Genomic DNA, 22485 nt, shown 5'->3' on the forward strand with positions numbered 1-22485 from the left:
CGTTCTAAGAGGGATCGTGGTTAAGAATGAGACGCTAACTGGGGATGAGACCCACTCCGAGCATTCGTGACCTGTGAGGGGCAGCACCGCGGATGCACTAGCCGACCTCCAGCATGGGCGGAGGGTGTTCCGCTTGAGCAGTGCGCCCCCGCCCCTCTCATCACCGCGTTCTCACCAAGGTCATACACGTCCTCCGCCCCTGAGCCAGAGGACGTCAGCGGTCTCGCGCCCGCCGCCGCCGCCTACGCTGGTTCGCATGTTGTGAGCCACCGACCAATGGGAGAGAAGCCACTGTCAGGCGTCCTCTCCGATTGGTTCTCGTCAGGGAGGCGGTGGCGGAGGGCGTGGCTAGTTTTCGGCAGCGCTGCTGGAGGGCTGTGGCACGTGTGCCTCCAGACGCTGGGAAAGCCTGGGACGCGCTGCGGTGGGAGGCGACTATCCCAGAACTCCTGCCCCTGCCGGGAGGAGGCGCCATTTACAATTGCAGGTGCCTGCGCTGGGGGCAGCGCTTCAGCCTCACTCTAGCTGGCAGGAAGGAAAAGAAGGAAGGGGCCGTGTCCCCGCCCCCCGGATGGTCGTGCCCGGCCCGGTGTCCCGGCGGGCGGCGGCGGCCACCATGCTCCTGCGCACATCTCGGGTCCCACGCGAGTGCTGGTTCTTGCCCACCGCGCTGCTCTGTGCCTACGGCTTCTTTGCCAGCCTCAGGCCGTCCGAACCCTTCCTGACCCCTTACCTGCTGGGGCCGGACAAGAACCTGACGGAGAGGGAGGTAAGCGCGGCTGGCTGGCGGTGGCTTGGCCGGCGCGGGGCGCGGACCGGCCGAGACGTGAGGAAATCGGTGAGAGCGGGGCGGAGGGGACACAGGTGAGGAAAGGCGGAGGAAGAAAGTCGCTGGAGCCGCGGGGAGCCGTTCTGGACAGAGATTGCTGACTTTTCCCAGTTGGAAGGCGGTTCCGTGTTGGGCGCTGCCTTAATTCACGCTGTGTTTCTGTCCTCGGTCGGATTGGAAGGGCAGGTCTTAAAGGTGAAGGACTCGGAGCGCGGTTCGGCGTTTGGGAGCCCCAGTGCACGTGTGCTTCGGGCGGTGTGTTGATGTTGCAGTAACCCCTCTCTGCTCCACCTGATCCATCTTGCGGGCGGGGGAGAGGAGTGGAGAGAATATTTGGGAGAAAAAGCGAAAACAGCAAGCTGTACTTTGGACATGATAAAGGTTTAAATAAATATTTGCTGCCTGAAAGTAAGGAGCCACATGCCGAGTGACTCCTGCTTTCTGAAAGGACCTTCCCCTTTACCTCCTGTACCTTCTTCTTCCCCTTCCTTACATTGTTTACCCTTGACGGATGATCGTGCTCAAGAAGTGTACAGAACAAGAACCATCATCTTGTCTTGATTTTTATTGGGTGAGACTGTGTCCAAGGAAACGCCTCACTCCCCCCCCCCCCGGCCCCCGCCACCTCTCTGTGATAAAAGCAGATATTTAGATGGTATCACACAGTTGTCATTTAATTATAGTTTTTCGTGCATTGTGAATTGTTGCTTCACGGATGTTAGTTTTGCTCCTTCTGTTCTGCCCGCGATGTTCAGAGTAATTGAGATTACATAGTCCATGATCAAGAACGTCTTGCTGACTGATTTTCCCTAGAAGAATTTATAAGTACTTTAGAAGTGCATTGTGTGCCTCAAAAAATGTGCTCAACTCTTCATAAGTGTATGTCAATCTCAACATCTGTTACTTGAAAAAGAAAGACCTTAACTGGAAAAGGAATTAAATTGAAGTTACTCCCATACAACCCAAATAAAGCAGATTCAGCATCCACTTCCTTGAATACTACAAAGCATGGAAGCTGAGATCTGGTATTCCTTTCTGGAACATCAAAAGGGTGAAAGCTGAGTGCAGATGTTAGCTGTCCCTTTTTTCCAATGTCCACTCCTCTCACCCTGCCTCCCTGCCCCAGTTGCTCCCAGTGAAGTCCTCCCATTTAAACCTTACTCTTCACAGTGATTACTGGTCACCTCTTTTGAATACCCCTGCATAACAGGTCAGAGCAGGATGTAATTACATATGTTCCAATTTGTTGTTGCATTGCTCTTCCATTTTCAAGGGCACTTAACAAGGGAATTGAAATTCTGGCCTTGAACCCTGGGTTGAGGATTTCATTTTGAGTTTCTCATATTGCCTTGCAGCTAGCAAGTAGCATTAACTTTTAGCCAACTTCAGCTTTATTTCTCAGTCTTATGGCCTGCTAGGAACTGTAACAGTTACTCATTGCCTGTTTGAATTAGAATATTGGTTAAAAACAGTAATGCAGTGGAAAGGGCCAACTCCTGTGAACAGAATGATTCTAAAAGAGGGAACATGACTTCCTTAAATAGAATGATTCTATTAATAGAACACCCCAAACAACACTGAATCTGAGGCCTGACCTCTGAAGCAGAAATGATAACTACTTTTGAGCTGTTTACAATTAAAATTTTATGTGACCTGCCATGTGATCTGCACCTTGCCTGAAAGAGAGGCACCGTGGTGGTAGGGGGAACATGCTTGCAGTGTTGCTGTCTGAAAGCCAGTCTGTTTGGTACAAGTGCCCTGGGCAGAATTGCTATGTGACGCGCCATCATGTGCCCTGATTATCACAAATCTTCCTAGGGCAAATGAAATATGTTGGGGGGGGCGGAGCGGTGTAGTGCAATAAAGCAGGGGTGCCAGGCCCAGGAAATATTCGCTGAATGTGTAACGAAAACAGAGCATGCTTCTGTTGCTGCAGATTAGTGGAGGAAGAGGGCGGGGTTTAAAGAGGAATCTAGAGGTCTGGAAAAGGATGTCATTTGTCTCTGAGAACCTCAGAATTGTGGCTGATTCTGTCCTGTTGGCCAGGCACAGTATAGCTCTGTCCAGACTCTCTGGAATCCTAGATTTTTAAAATCTCTAATAACTGAAATAAACAGCACAACTTGTTCTCCTTCCTAACTGAGTGCTTGTTTTTCACCTCTGGACAGTTATTTATTTACTTAATATTATATGATTTTTTTTTAAGGAAAGTGAATGTCATATCACGGTTAGTAATATTTGTGTTGAATTTTATATTTTATATTTCCTCCAGGAGACTTTAGAAGGGCCAAATCTTAGAGCTATTGTTAACAGGTCCAAAGACAAAAGGAGGAGAAAAAGGACAGAATTTCCTCTTTCCATTCTCAAAGGATTTCTTCCTTAGATTACAGGAAAACCGTTAACCTATATCACTTTATAAATTTTAGATAGGTTAAAATTTGTATTTCAGTAGTTAAAAGCCAACTTTTAATAAAATAGAGCTCTAGAGCTCTTTACCACCAAAAACTTTTTTATCCTCTCACCTTTTTCAGCATGGGATTTGACATTCAGTACTATTCTTTGGGACTTTGCCAGTGGCTCAGCAGTAAAGAATCTGCCTGCCACTGCAGGAGATGGGGGTCCATCCCTGGATGGGGGAAGATCCCCTGGAGCAGGAAATGGCAACCTGCTCCAGTATTCTTGACTGGAAAATCCTGGATAGAAGAGCCTGGCAGGCTATTTTATTTATTTGGCTGCACTGGGTCTTAGTTGTGGCATGTGGTTTCCCTGACCAGGGATTGAACCTGGGCCCCCCATGTTGGGAGCGTAGAGTCTTGGCCACTGGACCACCAGAGAAGTCCCTCTTTGATGTTTTTAAAGCATTTGATTTAATATATTAAAACTACTGTACTTACTATTCAGAGCCTTACAGAATTTGGCTCTTACTTCTTAACACCCTTATCTCCTACTCCATCTTTCTTCCTCTTGCCTTCATTAATATGTGCCCAAACTCCATCCATGTTAATCTTATAGTCATAAATCCAGCATATCCATTCTCTCATCTACTGGCTGGTACTCAAAGATGTGATCTCTGCTTGGGATAATCTTCTACAGAACTTTTGATATCTTTCTGTTGGCCTCTGATTTTCTCATCCTTCAAGGTCCAGTTCAAAGAAGCAACCCCGTATTTCCTATTCTCCCTCATCAATAATTTGTGTGTATATATTCTTCACTAGGTTCAGAACTCCTGGAGAACTGAGGCTTCATTTTATTCTTTTTTTGTCTGTTTGTTTTTGTAATCTTCATACAGTTCGGAAATAGTATTGTGCAAATAAGTGCTTATTAAATAGTAGTCTAAATTAAACTTGATTCTGAAAGTCTAAAGCTGAATTAGAGTTTAAAACTAAACATGTTTTTCCTTAACTGTTTGTGTCTCAGAAGAAAGCATAAACAAGCTCTGATCCAAAGATCTGTGAAAGACACTTTAGAATAAAATCAATTCCCTTTTCTTGAAAGGCAGATGTTACCTGAGATAAGAGGGTGTTGTCCAAGAATGGGCAATGAGATAGAAAGTAATCTCTGTAATCTGTACATTTTTGCATGTAGGAAGTTTCCTGAAGGGAAGGTATACATCAGAGAAGTTATTTCCTGGTACCACGGCTTCTTGGAGGCGTTGAGAGAGAAAGGATCTTCTTTTTTTTATTATTAGCTTTTTATTTTGTATTGGGGTATAGCCGATTAACAGTGTTGTGATAATTTCAGGTGAACAGAGAAGGGACTCAGCCATACATATACACATATCCATTCTCCTCTAAACCCCCCTCCCATCCAGGCTACCACATAGCTTTGAGCAAGAATTCTCTGCGCTTTACAGTAGGTCCTTGTTGATTATCCATTTTAAATATAGCAGTGTGTACATGTCCATCCCAGACTCCCTAACTATCCTGAGAAGGGATCCTCTTTTGGAGACTTTTGGAGACCCAGTGGCTAAGCTCTGTAGGTTGTTTGGTCTTCTTTCTTCTTGAAAGCCCCATAAAAGCACCCCTATACAGGTTGGAAAAGGTGCTGTCGGCATTAGAAGTAAGGGGGGAACATAGTAGATAATCAAAAGCAGTTTTCTGATTGAAGAAATGGGGCGTCTGAATGTGGTGGATTCAGAATATCCAGGTCAGGTTCTTCCTCTGCCAGTGACTTGCTGGGATAATTTTGGGCAATTCACTTAAGGCCTAGTTACTTTGGTTGTAAGATAGAGATGATAAAAGCAATTACCTCTTAGCCTTGTTTGGATGAAACGAGGTCATACAGGTGAGGTGACTAGCATAATGTGTAACAGATGCTCTGTTATACTGCTGATAATACCATGGAAGAGGCTGTCCACTTGGGTTGATGTCTCTCCTAGGAGTAAATTCTGGTTTCTTATTTAGAATAACTTAAAGAGAACACATCTGGTCTTTTTCCCCCTGCTTGCCTTATTTTTGTTCCTGCTTGGCATTGCCTTTCCTCATCTTCATTATCTAAATTGTGGTTTTTGTATTAGGAGTGGAATTAGACTCATAAATATAAACGGAAAATGTGAAGGTGGAGAAACATGCAGTCAACCAAAGGAGGCAGTTTCACATTTAAGAAAACTATGGGAGAATATCTAAAACTGTAGGCTGAAAAGAAGTGGGAATTTGCTAATGGAACACACCTGTGCAAAGTCTGTAGGGATGCCGTCACTCTTCAGGACTTTCATCTCAAGGTTGCCCTTAACTGCTCTGCTTTTCTACTGAGAAGTGTCTGACCCTCTGCTATGTCAGCCAAGTGCACTTTGCTCCTCGTTTGCTAAAATTACTACACTTGTGAATTGGAATCATTTCTGCCGTTCTCAGTTATTCTTTTTATGTATATGTTCAGTCACAAGAAAGTTTCCTGGTAAATGGAGGTTGCTAAATGATTTAGAAACAGAAATTAGACCAGAATTCATGAAGGTGAGGCTATTAGATCAATCACTTTTCCAATTTTTTTCAAATTTACTGTTAATTGGAGGATAATTGCTTTACAATGTGTGTTGGTTTCTGCCATACAACACGGTGAATCAGCCGTAAGTATACATATATCCACTCCCTCTTGAACCTCCCTCCTACCTCACCCCACCCCTTGGGGCCATCACAGACCACTGGTCTGAGCTCCCTGTGTTACACAGCAACTTCCCCCTAGCTATTTTACACATGGTCGTGTTTTTGTTTCACTGATACTGGTTCAGTTCATCCCATCCTCTCCTTTCCCTGCTCTTCTTTCCACAAGTCCGTCCTCTACTTCTGCATCTCTGCTTCTGCCCTGAAAATAGGTTCATCAGTACTCTTTTTCTAGATTCCATATATATGCATTAATATACAATGTTTGTTTTTCTCTTTCTGACTTATTTCACTCCATATAACAAACTCTAGTTTCCTCCACCTCTGTTCAGCTGACTTCATTCCTTTTTGTGGCTGAGTAATCTCCGTAGATGAATCACTTTTGATGCTCAGCCAACCAGAAATCAAGTCTGGAATGTATCTCAGATTATGTTTTCCTTTTATAGTTGTTCTCCACATTGGCAAATATTTTATAATAATTTTTTACTATATTGTTCCTCTAAAACTTTAAAACGATTAGTCCATGTTACACTTGGGTGAACTGAGGTATACGTGAGAATTAAAAAAAGCAGAGGGTTATATCGCTCCATCACAAAGTATTTAGCCTGTTAGCAGGACTACCTTTCAGAAAGCACTTAAAAACTGAGGCCACTGATCTAAACTTAATGATCACTTAGAAACTGACTTATTATTAAGCCCCCAGGAATTTGCTAAGCTCTGGGGTAGGTGTAAGAAGAGGAAAACGTCTCCTACCTACAGTGATTCTTATTTGAAGACTGGAGTCTTAAATCAATTAGTTTAATGCATATTGTCTCAAGTGGTCTGTGTTTCAGCTTCAGTCCTTAAGTCTTTAGACCTATGAAAAGATGGTGGAGTAAGTGACTTACATGTATTCTCTCATTTAGCCCTTGTAACAAACAACCCTATGGCATAGGTTTTCCTTCTCTTTTACTGATGATGGAGATGGCTAAAGGGAATTAAAAAAAAAAAAATCAACGTAAAATCATAAAGCAAATGATGGAACTAAACTTCAACCTGTCTATTTGGTTTAAAAATTATTTCTACTGTCTTCCAATGAAAAATTAATGAAAAAGAAAATAAAACCTTTTTTTTTTTTAATATCATAGACACGCAAAAAGAAAGGCACCAGAGTTGCTTATGATGTTTCATCCATAGATTGTTACTCTGTTAAGACTGTAGGACAGAGTTACTTTCTTGATCTATTCCTGTTACCCCAAAGAAGTGAAACTTAATAACAGAAAAACCTAATCAGTCAGTAGAATCTATGTTCCTCATTCTGTGGCTGAAAGTAAGAACTGATGATGATTCCAAAACATTTGTTTTTTTCCAGAGCATTTATTTAGCCAAATATCTTCCAAGCAGTATGCAGGCTGTGCAAATGAAAGTCAAGGCCACCCTGAAAGAACCTATAAAACAGTGGTTCTAAACTCTGGCTCATGTTAAAATCTCCTGGGAAGTTTTGAAAAAATGCCTGTGGCTAGGCATCCAAAATTTTTAAAGCTCCTTGGGAGATATGTAACCATGGTTAAGAAGCAGTGCTATGAGGTAATTGAAGAGAGTGACACGTAGAAAGCAGTGTCAAGAGAGAGCTTTGGATGTTGGGTTACAAATACAATCAACTGTAACCAAGTCTTCCAGGATGAGGAAGGCATTGAACTAGGCCTCGATGAATAGGGAAGATATTAAGAAGAGATGATGGGATGGAAACAGGGAAGTGAATTCCAAACAGTTCTCAGAATTGTTGATGAAATTTCTTTGTTTGCAAAGAATGAGATCTTTGAGGTTATGGTAGATTGTTTTATAAGAATAAATTGTTATGAATATTCCAGTTTGTGTGAGGTCACTAACAGGGTTTTATCCTTTTTCTACCAGGTCTTCAATGAAATATATCCAGTATGGACTTACTCTTACCTGGTGCTGCTGTTTCCAGTGTTCCTTGCCACAGACTACCTCCGCTATAAGCCTGTCATTCTGCTCCAGGGACTCAGCCTTATTGTTACGTGGTTCATGCTGCTCTATGCCCAGGGACTGCTGGCCATTCAGTTCTTGGAATTCTTCTATGGCATCGCCACTGCCACTGAAATTGCCTACTACTCCTACATCTACAGTGTGGTAGACCTGAGCATGTACCAGAAAGTTACGAGCTACTGTCGAAGTGCCACCTTGGTGGGCTTCACAGTGGGCTCTGTCCTGGGGCAGATCCTCGTCTCAGTGGCATCCTGGTCCCTGTTCAGCCTGAATGTCATCTCTCTCACCTGTGTTTCTGTGGCCTTCGCTGTGGCCTGGTTTCTGCCTATGCCACAGAAGAGCCTTTTCTTTCACCACGTTCCTCCCTCCTGCCAAGGGACAAATGGCATCAAGGTACACAATGGTGGCGTTGCTACTGACACCGCAGCTTCTAACCACCTTCCACAGTGGGAGGACGTTGAATCAAAAATCCCTCTAAATCCGGAGGAGCCACCAGTGGAGGAACAGGTAAGCACAGCCTTTAGTGCCTTGTGGTTGCTACTCTGGGGCTAGACCAGTGGTAAAAAACAGATGGAAACCCAACAGTTCATTTGGATTCTGGTTTTATCTCAAATTGCTTCATTGCTTCCATTTATTCATTCAAGATAACATTGATTTGTATGAGGGATGAAAAATGTATTTTCCTTTGGAACGTGTGTTAGTTGCTCAGTTGTGTCTAACTCTTTGCGACCCTATGAACTATATAGCCTACCGGGCTCCTCTGGAGTGAATAACCTCTTAGGTCAAACTGATTCCATATATTGCTCATGTTGGAGATATCTTAGAAGCCACAGAAATGTCTGTCTCTTCTTCAACTTTCTGTCTTCAGAACTTGGTATATAAAGAAAGCCTCTCAGAATATGTTGTCTAAATGAATAGGTGAAATGATGCCAGTAAATCATGAATGTCTACTTCCAGAAATGAAGTCGAAAGTATTTAAGAATAGGAGCTTATCTTCTTCTTCTCTGCTGAAAATTATGTGCAGTGCAGTCATAACTCAAAGATATTGCAGGTTTGGTTCCCGACCACTGAAATAAAGCAAATATCACATAATAAAACAAAGTCACACAATTTTTTTGGTTTCACAATGCATATAAAAGTTATTTTTATGCTATACTGTAGTCTAAGTGTGCAGTAGCATTATGTGTAAAAAATATACATGCCTAAATTTTAAATTACATTATTGCTAAAAAAAATGCCAACCATCATCTGCGCCTTCAGTGAGTTGTAATCCTTTTGCTGGTGGAGGGTCTTGCCTTAATGTTAATGGCTGCTGACTGATCAGGGTGATGGTTGCTGAAGGTAGAGGTCACTGTGGCAATTGCTTCAAATAAGACAGCAGTGAAGTTTGCCACTTGATTGACTTCCTTCGGGAATGATTTATCTGCAGCACCAATGCTGTTTGATAGCATTTTACTCATAGTAGAACTTCTTTGAAAATTGGAGTCAATCCTCTTAAACCCTGCTTTCTGAACTAAGTGTATGTCATATTCTAGACCCCTTGGTGTCACGTCAGCAGTCTTCACAGCATCTTTACCAGGAGTAGAGTCCACCTCAAGAAACAAGTTTCTTTGCTTTTATCCATTTAAGTTTATTATGAAATTTCATTTACAACTTAAGGTTTCATTTCTAATTATAGTTTTCTTGCTACTTCCACCACATCTGCAGTTACTTCCTCCACAAAAGTCTTGAACCCTTCAAAGTCATCCATGAAACAAAAGTTTTATAGCACAATGGTTGTCTGACATTCCATTTGTTTTTTATAATGTGATCACTGCTCACTAAATTGATTTCATTACCTACTAATGACTAGCATCCCAGGTGGTGCTAGGTGGTAAACAACCTGTATGCTAGTGCAGAAAATGTAAGAGACATGTATTCGATCCCTGGGTCAGGAAGATCCCATGGAGAAGGAAATGACAACTCACTGCACTATTCTTGCCTGGAGAATCCTATGAAAAGAGGAGCCTGGCAGGCTACAGTCCATAAGGTTGCGAAGAGTCGGACATGACTGAAGCGACTCAGCAGCAGCAGCAGTCACTTGAAATCTAAGGTTTAAAAAATTATGTCTTAGACCACCTTGATATTTATTATTGGTAGATATGCAAGATGTCAGTACTTGACACGCTGAAGAATTATAAAATTTTAGAGTTAGAAGTGATTCTAACCACAAGTCATAGAACAATTAGAGCATGTCAAAGGGACTTTAGATCACATCACCTTTTCATTTTAGAGATAAAGATTGGGAACTATTAATACTGCAATACTTCTATTTGTAGAGTGACGCATTTTACTGTTAGGAAGAATTCTGTGTGTATCTGTGTGCTGTGTGTGCATGTGTGTTTGAGTTCTGTAAAACAGTGACAGAAGCAAAATAAATATTTTCAGTGTATACTCAATATTATCTGTTGCAGCACAGCACAGTGTAGCAGATTTTGAGGAAGAAGGGCAGTCTGCAGTACTGGTACTTAGCAGCAGGGTGATCTTGGGCAGGTTTCTTAATTCTTTGTGGCTGTTAGTTCCTTTGTTCATATACTTACCTCATAGGGCTATTTCAAGTATTAAATAAATCCATGTAGAGGTTTCAAGTTAGTATTTGTAAGTAGGTAACTCAGTAGGTGACTCGGGGTAAAGCGTCTGCCTGCAATGCAGGAGACCTGGGTTCGATCCCTGAGTCGGGAAGATCCCCTGGAAAAGGAAATGGCAACCCACTCCAGTATTCTTGCCTGGAGAATCCCATGGACAGAGGAGCTTGGTAGTCTATAGTCCGCGGGGTCGCAAAGAGTCGGACACAACTGAGCGACTTCACTTCAATCAATATATAGTAATTTTTATTATTATCTTTATCATTAGATATGAATAATCAAGAACAGATTTGTACCTTCACCAAGATATTTATTTGTGGGGCTATAAATTCCCTTTGAATTAGTTATCCCTGGTATTCTGGGCTTTATAAAAAGAGTTATGAGGGTCTGGTACTGGTTCTGATTCACAAATTATTTTTCTTTAACTGAGTTAGGCTATCCCTAAATGCAGAGAATGTTAAGCCGATGATCGTGAAGCTCTCCGTGACTCTAGAATCCTGTGTTTTGTGAGCTGGTTGATGTGAAGGCACTCTGTCATTTTTCTTCTGCTTCTCAGGCGTACCATGAACAACTTCTTTTTGTCCAGCTCCTATATGTAGGGATACATAGTTAATACCATAGAAGTAATTTAATTGGAATCGTCAGCCCTTGTCTTAAATCTTTATAGTTTAGGCATTAAACCCTAATTATCTTCATCCACATTTTCATATTGGATGTAGAAGAAAATCCAATTCTCATCATGGCCTATAAGACCTCATACAGTTTGGTTCCTTGCCAACCCCTCTGACCTTATCTCTTAATTGGGCTGAAACACATCAAGCTTTTCTCACCTCAGAATTTCATTCAGGCGGTTCTCTCAGTCAGGACTGCCTTTCACTCTGATTTCCATGGCTGGTTCTTTTATGTCACTCAGGTCTCAACTCAGACATCCGCTTTTTAGAAAGCCATCTAACATTCTTAGCAATCATTGCTTCTGCATACCAAAGTCGCTTGCTAGCCCATTCCCTGTTTACTGTCTTTCTATAGTATTCCTACTGTAAGGTCTCTTGTATGTGTATATTTATCATCTATCTCCCTTACTCCACTGTAAATTTCAGGAACTTTCCTTTTCTGTCACCAGTGTGACAATGTCTAGAACATTGACAGACAGATTGTGGGCACTCAGCTGACTTTATATTTTTGAGCTCCAAGATCACTGCAGATGATGATTGCAGCCATGAAATTAAAAGATGCTTACTCCTTGGAAGGAAAGTTATAACCAACCTAGATAGCATATTCAAAAGCAGAGACATTACTTTGTCCACAAAGGTCCATCTAGTCAAGGCTATGGTTTTTCCAGTAGTCATGTATGGATGTGAGAGTTGGACTATAAAGAAAGCTGAGCACTGAAGAATTGATGCTTTTGAACTGTGATGTTGGAGAAGACTCTTGAGAGTCCCTTGGACTGCAAGGAGATCCAACCAGTGCATCCTAAAGGAGATCAGTCCTGGGTGTTCATTGGAAGGACTGACGTTGAAGCTGAAACTCCAGTACTTTGGCCACCTGATGTGAAGAGCTGACTCATTTGAAAAGACCTTGATACTGGGAAAGATTGAGGGCAGGAGGAGAAGGGGACGACAGAGGATGAGATGGTTGGATGGCATCACCGACTCAATGGACATGAGTTTGGGTGGACTCTGGAAGTTGGTGATGGACAGGGAGTGCTACGGTTCATGGGGTCGCAAAGAATCGGACACGACTGAGCGACTGGACTGACTGAGGACTATTTGTTGATTGCATTAGTGAGTCATGATAAACAATATAAAGGAAACCAACATTTACTGAGCACTTGTTACATACTGAATAATACTTATCTAGGCAATAACCTGTTGAAGTAAGCATTAATTTCCATTTTACAGTTAAAAAAAACCCTTAAGATTTGGGAATTTTCCTCATCTGAGTGTAGACAAGTATGCTGCTGATCTTAGCTCCCATATATTTTGATGTGGGTACCAGATACTGTGCCCCAAACCTCAGATTCACTATCTCATTCTTATTAAAATTACTGTTTCTAAAACTGTGATAAATGTGTCAGAGAGACAAGATGGCAGAGAAGTAGGGTGGACATGGAGTACATCTCTCTCCATGGATACATCAGGAATACACCCTTAGACACAGAAGTGCATGCAGAACATCAGCTGAGAGTGGACAGAAGTACCTGACCCACGGAAAAGAGTATATAGAACCACACAAAACTTGGTAGGACAAAGGAACTAGGGAGAAAAGCAGGAGTGTTGGTAGGACTGGACCTGCCCTCAGTGGGTGAGGGAACTGAAGCAGGGGTCTGATCCCCACAAAGGGGCAATTGAGTCAAACGTGAAACATTTAAGATTGAGAGTGAAACAGCTGATCTGTGGCAGCCTAAATGGAATGAGGACTTCCCTAGTAGCTCAGATAGTAAAGCATCTGCTTGTAGTGCAGGATACCTGGGTTCAATCCCTGGTTGGGAAGATCCCCTGGAGAAGAAAATGACAACCCACTCAAGTATCCTTGCCTGTAAAATTCCATGGACAGAGGAGCCTGGCGGGCTATAGTCCATGGAGTTGCAAAGATTCGGACACGACTGAGCAACTAACACACACACACACACACATACACATACAAATGGAATGAGAATTAGACAGTCCTTGCCACAGCCATACATACCCCGGGCAGGGACGCAGGTCCCCTAGAAGGCACAGCAGGTAGGAGCTGGAGTATAGGGATTGTGGAGCAATCCCAGGGCGAGGGCTGCTGTTGACTGTGGAGAGACAGACCAAGGAGATGTGAAGGAGGAGATTATGGTGGAAAATGCCTGTGGAGGAAAGTCAGGCAGCCATGGAATCAAGGCAGTACTGCTGAGTCATGCGTAGTGGGTGGAGCCATCACCATAGCCTCTCTCTCCGCACATGCCAGCATTGGCAGTTGAACAATAGAGAGGCTGGCCAGTCAAATGCCTGACACACTGAACTACAGAGCAGGACCCCACCCAGGTTGCTCCTTTAAATGACTGATACACCAATCTACAGAGTAGGACCCCAGCCAGGGGGGACCCACTATGTGCCTGACAAACTGAACACAGGCAAGGGAGCCCTCTAAGTGCCTGAACGGGCGGAGCTATGGAGAAAGACTAGCCAAAGAGGCCTCCTGATTGCCAGCTACCAGAGGCTTGAAAAAAGACTCTGGTAGGGCCCTAACTCCTACGGCTGAGGCAGTCCATATCCCTGCACTTGGTGCCGCCAGGGTCCCTGCAACCCAAGCAGCTGTGCCACCTTCACGCTCAACCCTCACTGGGGCAGAGCTGCCACAGGCAAAAAAGGTCTGGTGTCTGTGCATGCTGGGTTGCTTCGGTCGTGTCCAATTCTTTGCAACCCTGTGTACTGTGGCCTGCCAGACTTCTCTGTCAGGGGCGTTCTCCAGCTCAGAATACTGGAGTGTATTGGCCAATACTGGTTGCCATACCCTTCTAGAGCACTATATTTTCTGCTGCCATAGCTACCAACTCCCCTGAGTACCTGGTGCTGCCAGAACCCCTGTGACCCAAGGAGCTGCACCACCTCCACATCTGGCCCTCACTGGGGCAGACCCAAGTCCTCCAGGGCAGCCTCAGGAGCAAACCCCAGTGGACTACCCACATGCAGAGGTGGAAATAAAACCACACTTGAAACCCAGGGGCAGTGTGGCTAAGGAAGAAGACCCAAAACCTTCCCACAGGCTATACAAGCTGCAGATTCAATCCACACCATCAGCTAGGCAGACTATGTCTAGTGAAGTCGCTCAGTCGCGTCCGACTCTTTGCGACCCCACGGACTGTAGCCTGTCAGGCTCCTCCGTCCATGGGATTTTCCAGGCAAGTGTACTGGAGTGGGGTGCCATTGCCTTCTCCAGGGGATCTTCCCAACCCAGGAATTGAACCCGGGTCTCCCGCATTGCAGGCAGACGCTTTACCGTCTGAGTCACCAGGGAAGCCCTTATATAAAAGCACATCATGAGCTCCCACAAAGAAAAACACACTGGTTCTGACAGTTGTGTGTGGAGGCAAGAACACACAGGAGTAGGACCAGATTAGAATCTGAGCTGTTCCCACAGCAGGTACAGAGACCACCAGCACAGTGTTGGAGGGCATCCTAGGGAGGGGAGGTGGACTGTTGACTCCCAGCAAGAGAAAGGACCCTGACAGCAGTGACTCAAGCAAAAAATTTATTATTCACTTGTTCTGTAGTTTCCTTTGGATTTTTTTCTTTTTTCTTTTCCTCCCTCCCCACCCCCTGCCCCCCATTGTAGTTGTTGATTTTATTGACACTATGAAATCTAATTGAGCTTTTGAATATTTTTTCTTTTTTTCTGTCATAGTTTTTATTGTTCTTATAAACCTCTGCCTGTACATTGGGCTTTTGCATTCCTGTAGAGTTTTGGTTTTTTTTGTTTTTCTTCTTTTTTTCTTTTATTAATTTTTTTAAGCCTATTATTATTTTTTCTACATTTATTCCTTTGTTTTTCCTACTGTTATTTTCCCTTTGCAGTTAATCTTTAATGTATATCTACCTATATTTAACTTTGCATATCTATTCTTTTCTTTCTTTCCTTTCCTCTCAAAATATTTGTTAGTTTTGTTTTCTTTGCTTTATTCTCTGCTTGGCACCTTGCCTTAGTTTTGTTTTCCAGTTGTGCTTTAGTTAGTTTTGGTCTTAACTGGTAGATATAATTTTTGGTTTCCTTTGTTCACTGGGTCAATCTATTGTACTTTTCTTTTGTTGGACTGTTTTGATTTGCTTATGGGTGTATATGTATATGTGTATACTCCATTATTATTTGCCTGATTTTGTAACTGCCATTTGTCTGGGGTTAATCTTTGGTTTCTTGTTTTGAGGTATTTGTTTTAATCTCATTTAATGCCATAACAAACCACTTGTGGAATCTTCGTTCCTGACCAGAGATCAAGCCCTGAGCCTTTGGAGTGGGAACACTGACTCCAAGAACCTAGACTCCCAGAGAACTAACCCTGCTGCTGCTGCTGCTACTAAGTCGCTTCAGTCGTGTCCGACTCTGTGCGACCCCATAGATGGCAGCTCACCAGGCTCTGCCGTCCCTGGGATTCTCCAGGCAAGAACACTGGAGTGGGTTGCCATTTCCTTCTCCGATGCCTGAAAGTGAAAAGTGAAAGTGAAGTCGCTCAGTTGTGTCCGACTCTTAGCGACCCCATGGACTACAGCACACCAGGCTCCTCTATCCGTGGATTTTCCAAGCAAGAGTACTGGAGAACTAACCCTAGGGGTATCAAATAGAACTCACACAAAGGAAACCACCAGAATATAAGACCTGGCATCACCCAACCACCAGTAGCACCCTGTGCAGGACACCTCATCCAAACAACAAACAAAACAAAACTACAAACTGAACCATCAGCAGACAGGATTACCACCTCACTCAGCCTTGCCCATCAGAGGAAAAACAACACAACAACAACAACAAAACTCAGCACAAATCTCATCCTATACAAAGCTTACACAAACCACTGGGCCAAACTTAGGAGGGCAGAAACCAAAAGGAAGAAAGAATTCAACCCTGAATCCTGGGAAAAGGAGACCTCAAACACAATAAGTTTAAAAAAAAAAATGAGAAGGCAGAGAAATACTGCACAAATGAAGGAACAAACTAGAAACACAGAAATCCAAATAAATGAAGAGGAAATAGGCAAACTACCTGAAAAAGAATTCAGAACAGTGATAGTGAACGTGAAAGTCACTCAGTCCTGTCTGACTCTTTGTGACCCCATGGACAGTATAGTCCGTGGAATTCTCCAGGCCAGAATACTGGAGAGGTTAGCCTTTCCCTTTTCCAAGGGATCTTCCCAACCCACGGATTGAACCCAGGTATCCTGCATTGCAGGCAGATTCTTTACCAGCTGAGCCACAAGGGAAGCCCAAGAATACTGAAGTGAGTAGCCTATCCCTTCTCCAGCAGATCATCTCAATCCAGGAATTGAACTGGGGTCTCCTGCATTGCAGGTGGATTCTTTACCAACTGAGCTATCAGGGAAGCCCATAGTGATCGTTTAGTTCAGTTCAGTTCAGTCGCTCAGTCGTGTCCGACTCTTTGCAACCCCATGAATTGCAACACAACAGGCTTCCCTGTCCATCACCAACTCCCGGAGTTCACTCAAACTCATGTCCATTGAGTCGGTGATGCCATCCAGCCATCTCATTCTTTGTCGTCCCCTTCTCCTCCTGACTCCAATCATCCCTCCCAGCATCAGAATCTTTTCCAATGAGTCAACTCTTCGCATGAGGTGGCCAAAGTACTGGAGCTTCAGCTTCAGCATCATTCCTTCCAAAGAAATCCCAGGGCTGATCTCCTTTAGAATGGACTGGTTGGATCTCCTTGCAGTCCAAGAGACTCTCAAGAGTCTTCTCCAACACCACAGTTCAAAAGCATCAATTCTTCAGCGCTCTGCTTTCTTCACAGTCCAACTCTCACATCCATACATGACCACTGGAAAAACCATAGCCTTGACTAAACAGACCTTTGTTGGCAAAGTAACATCTCTGCTTTTGAATATGCTATCTAGGTTGGTCATAACTTTCCTTCCAAGGAGTAAGTGTCTTTTATTTATTTATTATTATTATTTTTTGTAAGTGTCTTTTAATTTCATGGCTGCAATCACCATCTGCAGTGATTTTGGAGCCCAAAAAAATAAAGTCTGACACTGTTTCCACTGTTTCCCCATCTATTTCCCATAAAGTGATGGGACCGGATGCCATGATCTTCATTTTCTGAATGTTGAGCTTTAAACCAACTTTTTCACTCTCCTCTTTCACTTTCATCAAGAGGCTTTTTAGTTCCTCTTCACTTTCTGCCATAAGGGTGGTGTCATCTGCATATCTGAGGTTATTGATATTTCTCCCAGCAGTCTTGATTCCAGCTTGTGCTTCTTCCAGCCCAGCATTTCTCATGATGTACTCTGCATAGAAGTTAAATAAGCAGGGTGACAATATACAGCCTGACGTACTCCTTTTCCTATTTGGAACCAGTCTGTTGTTCCATGTCCAGTTCTAACTGTTGCTTCCTGACCTGCATACAGATTTCCCATCTCTTTCAGAATTTTCCACAGTTTATTGTGATGCACACAAAGTCTTTGGCATAGTCAATAAAGCAGAAATAGATGTTTTTCTGGAACTCTCTTGCTTTTTCCATGATCCAGCAGATGTTGGCAATTTGATCTCTGGTTCCTCTGCCTTTTCTAAAACCAGCTTGTACATCAGGGAGTTCACGGTTCACGTATTGCTGAGGCCTGGCTTGGAGAATTTAAAGCATTATTTTACTAGCGTGTGAGATGAGTGCAATTGTGTGGTAGTTTGAGCATTCTTTGGCATTGCCTTTCTTTGGGATTGGAATGAAAACTGCCCTTTTCCAGTCCTGTGGTCAAATTTGCTGGCATATTGAGTGCAGCACTTTCACAGCATCATCTTTCAGGATTTGAAATAGCTCCACTGGAATTCTATCACCTCCACTAGCTTTGTTCATAGTGATGCTTTGTAAGGCCCACTTGACTTCACATTCCAGGATGTCTGGCTCTAGGTGAGTGATCACACCATCGTGATTATCCGGGTTGCCAAGATCTTTTTTATACAGTTCTTCTGTGTATTCTTGCCACCTATTCTTAATATCTTCTGCTTCTGTTAGGTCCCTACCATTTCTGTCCTTTATTAAGCCCATCTTTGCATAAAATGTACCCTTGGTATCTCTGATTTTCTTGAAGGGATATCTAGTTTTTCCCATTCTGTTGTTTTCCTCTATTTCTTTGCACTGATTGCTAAAGAAGGCATTCTTATCTCTCCTTGCTATTCTTTGGAACTCTTCGTTCAAACGGGTGTATCTTTCCTTTTCTCCTTTGCTTTTTGCTTCCCTTCTTTTCACAGCTATTTGTAAGTCCTCCTTAGACAGCCATTTTGCTTTTTTGCATTTCTTTTTCTTAGGGATGATTCCTATCTCCTGAACAATGTCATGAACCTCCATCCATAGTTCATCAGGCAGTCTGTTTATCGGATCTAATCTCTTAAATCTATTTTTCACTTCCATTGTATAGTCATAACAGATTTGATTTAGGTCATACCTGAATGGTCTAGTGGTTTTCTCCACTTTCTTCAACTTCAGTCTGGATTTGGCAATAAGGAGTTCATGATCTGAGCCACAGTCAGCTCCTGGTCTTGTTTTTGCTGACTGTATAGAGCTGCTCCATCTTTGGCTGCAACGAATATAATCAGTCTGATTTCGGTGTTGACCATGTGGTGATGTCCATGTGTAGAGTCTTCTCTTGGGTTGTTAGAAGAGGGTGTTTGCTATGACCAGTGCATTCTCTTGGCAGAACTCTATTAGCCTTTGCCCTACCTCATTCTGTAGTCCAAGGCCAAATTTGCCTGTTTCTCCAGGTATGTCTTGACTTCCTACTTTTGCATTCCAGTCCCCTATAATGCAAAGGACATCTATTTTGGGTGTTAGTTCTAGAAGGTCTTGTAGGTCTTCATAGAACTGTTCAACTTCAGCCTCTTCAGTGTTACTGGTTGAGGCATAGACTTGGATTACCGTGATATTGAATGGTTTGCCTTGGAAATGAACAGAGATCATTCTGTCATTTTTGAGATTGCATCCAAGTACTGCATTTTGGACTCTTCTGTTGACCATGGTGGCTACTCCATTTCTTCTAAGGGATTCCTGCCCACAGTAGTAGATATAATGGTCATTTGAATTAAATTCACCCATTCCAATCCATCTTAGTTTGCTGATTCCTAGAACATCAGTGTTCACTCTTGTCATCTCCTGTTTGACCACTTCCAATTTGCCTTGATTCATGGACCTGACATTCCAGGTTCCTATGCAATATTGCTTTTTACAGCATCAAACCTTGCTTCTATGACCAGTCACATCCACAACTGGGTATTGTTTTTGCTTTGGCTCCATCCCTTCATTCTTTCTGGAGTTATTTCTTCACTGATGTCCAGTAGCATATTGGGCACCTACCAACCTGGGGAGTTCCTCTTTCAGTATCCTATCTTTTTGCCTTTTCATACTGTTCATGGGGTTCTCAAGGCAAGAATACTGAAGTGGTTTGCCATTCCCTTCTCCAGTGGACCACATTCTGTCAGACGTCTCCGCCATGACCCGACTGTCTTGGGTGGCCCCACACGGCATGGCTTAATTGCATTGAATTAAGCTGTGGTCCATGAACAGCTCTATGGCAATAAAATGGATAACCTGGAAGAAATGGACAGATTCTTAGAAAAGTTCAATCTTCCAAGACTGAGATAGGAAGCAATAGAAATTTTGAACAACCCAATTACAAGCACTGAAATGGAAGCTGTGAACAAACATCTCCCAAAAAACAAAAGCTCCGGACCAGATGGAGAATCCTGTCAAACATTTCAAGAAGAGCCTATGCCTGTTAAAACTCTTTCAAAAAATTGCAGAGGAAGGAACACTTCCAAACTCATTCTACGAGGCCACCATCACTATGATATCAAAACCAAAGACAACACAAAGAAAATTACAGGTCAGTGTCACTGATGAACATAGATGCAAAAATCCTCAACAGAATTTTAACAAATAGAATTCATCAACACATCAAAAAGCTTATACACGATGATCAATTTGGGTTTATTCCAGGGTTGCAAGGATTCTTCAATATGTGCAAATCAATCAGTGTGATATGCCATATTAACAAATTGCAAGATAAAAATCATATCATCATCTCAATAGATGCAGAAAAAGCCTTTGACAAAATTCAGCACCCATTTATGATTAAAACTCTTCAAAAAAGTGGGCATGGAAGGAACCTACCTCAACATAGTAAAGGCCATATATGATAAGCCTACAGCAAACATTATTCTCAGTGGTGGAAAACTGAAAGCATTCCCCCTACGATCCCCCTAAGAGTGTCCACTTTCACCACTACATAGTTCTGGAAGTCCTGGCTACAGCAATCAGAGAAAAAAAAGAACAGGAATCCAAATCGGAAAAGAAGTAAAGCTCTCACTGTTTGCAGATGACATGATACTGTCCATAGAAAACCTTAAAGATAGTATCAGGAAATTACTAGAGCTAATCAGTGAATTTAGCAAACTTGCAGGATATAAAAGCAATACACAGAAATCATTTGCATTTCTATATACTAACAATGAAAAAATCAGAAAAATTAAGGAGTCAGTCCCATTCACCATTGCAACAAACAGAATAAAATATCTAGGAATAAATTTACCTAAGGAGAGAAAAGAACTGTACACAGAAAATTATAAGACACTGATGAAAGAATCAAAGATGACATAAACAGAGGGAGAGATATTCCATGTTCCTGGGCAGCAAAAATCAATATTTTGAAAATGACTATACTACCAAATCCAATCTACAGATTCAATGCAGTCCCTATCAAATTACCCATAGCGTTTTTCACAGAACTAGAACAAAAAAATTACAGAATTCATATGGAAACACAAAAGACCCCAAATAGCCAAAGCAGTCTTGAGAAAGAAGAATGGAGCTGGAGGAATCAACCTTCCTGACTTCAGATTATACTATATAGCTACACTCATCAAGACAGTATGGTGCTGGCACAAAAACAGAAATATAGACCAATGGAACAAGATAGAAAGCCCAGAAATAAACCCGTACACCTACGGGTACCTTATGTTTGACAAAGGAGGCAATAATATACAATGAAGCAAAGACAGCCTCTTCAATAAATGGTGCTGGGAAAAGTGAACAACTACGTGTAAAAGAATGAAATTAGAAGACTTCCTAACACCATACACAAAGATAAACTCAAAATGGATTAAAGATCTAAATATAAGACCAGTAACTATAAAACTCTTAGAGGAAAATATAGAACACTCAATGATAGAAATTAAAAGAAGATCCTCTCTGACCCACCTCATAGAATAATGGAAATAAAAACAAAGTAAACAAGTGAGACCTGATTAAACTTAAAAGCTTTTGCACAGGAAAGGAAGCTATAAGCAAGGTGAAAAGACAACCCTCAGAATGGGAGAAAATATTAGTAAATGAAACAACTGACAGAGGATTAATTTCCAAAATATACAAGCGACTCATACAACTCAATACCAGAAAAACAACCCAATCAAAAAGCGGGAAAAAGACCTCAACAGACATTTCTCCAAAGAAGACATACAGATAGCTAACAAACACATGAAAAGGTGCTCAACTTCACTCATTATTATAGAAATGCAGATCAAAACTACAATGTGTGAGGTGTGTTCTGAGATATCTAGTTGTTACACATCTAGCTATTACAATAAACAACCTAGATGTCCATTGGCAGATGAATGGATAAAGAAATGTGTGTGGTGTGAGATATCCCCTCACACCAGTCAGAATGGCCATCATCAAAAAGTTTACAAACAAGAGATGCTGGAGAGGATGTGGAGAAAAGGGAACATTCTTGCACTGTTGGTGGGAATGTAAATTGACACAGCCATTATGGAAGATGGTGTGGAGATTCCTTAAAAAACTAGGAATAAAACACTATATGACCCAGCAATCCCACTCCTAGGCATATACCCTGGGTAAACCAAAATTGAAAAAGACACATGTATCCCATTGTTCATTGCAGCACTATTTACAATAGCTAGAACAAGGAAGCAACCTAGATGTCCATCGACAGATGAATGGATAAAGAAAGTGGTGGTAGATATATACAATGGACTGTTGGCCACCTCATGTGAAGAGTTGACTCATTGGAAAAGACCCTGATGCTGGGAGGGATTGGAGGCAGGAGGAGAAGGGAATGACCAAGGATGAGATGGCTGGATGGCGTCACTGACTCGATGGACGCGACTCTGAGTGAACTCCGGGAGTTGGTGATGGACAGGGAGGCCTGGCGTGCTGCGATTCATGGGGTCGCAAAGAGTCGGACACGACT

General features: G+C 42.5%; 1 protein-coding gene and 1 non-coding gene across 2 annotated transcripts in view; one reads left to right on the forward strand and one right to left on the reverse strand.

Annotated features, from left to right (window-relative positions):
- Window positions 1–375: 375 nt before the first annotated feature.
- SLC19A2 (solute carrier family 19 member 2) overlaps window positions 376–22485 on the forward strand; it is a 32944-nt gene continuing 10834 nt past the window's right edge. The window contains exons 1-2 of the mRNA XM_040263556.1: window positions 376–769; window positions 7819–8421. Coding sequence (XP_040119490.1) covers window positions 572–769; window positions 7819–8421 — 801 coding nt within the window. The 5' untranslated portion in view covers window positions 376–571. The remainder of the gene's footprint in view (window positions 770–7818; window positions 8422–22485) is intronic.
- TRNAG-CCC lies at window positions 3592–3664 on the reverse strand. Its single transcript has one exon. It is a non-coding gene; the product is annotated as a tRNA-Gly (tRNA).

This window comes from Oryx dammah, unplaced genomic scaffold, assembly GCF_014754425.2.
Source record: "Oryx dammah isolate SB20612 unplaced genomic scaffold, SCBI_Odam_1.1 HiC_scaffold_21, whole genome shotgun sequence".
Lineage (NCBI taxonomy): Eukaryota > Metazoa > Chordata > Mammalia > Artiodactyla > Bovidae > Oryx > Oryx dammah.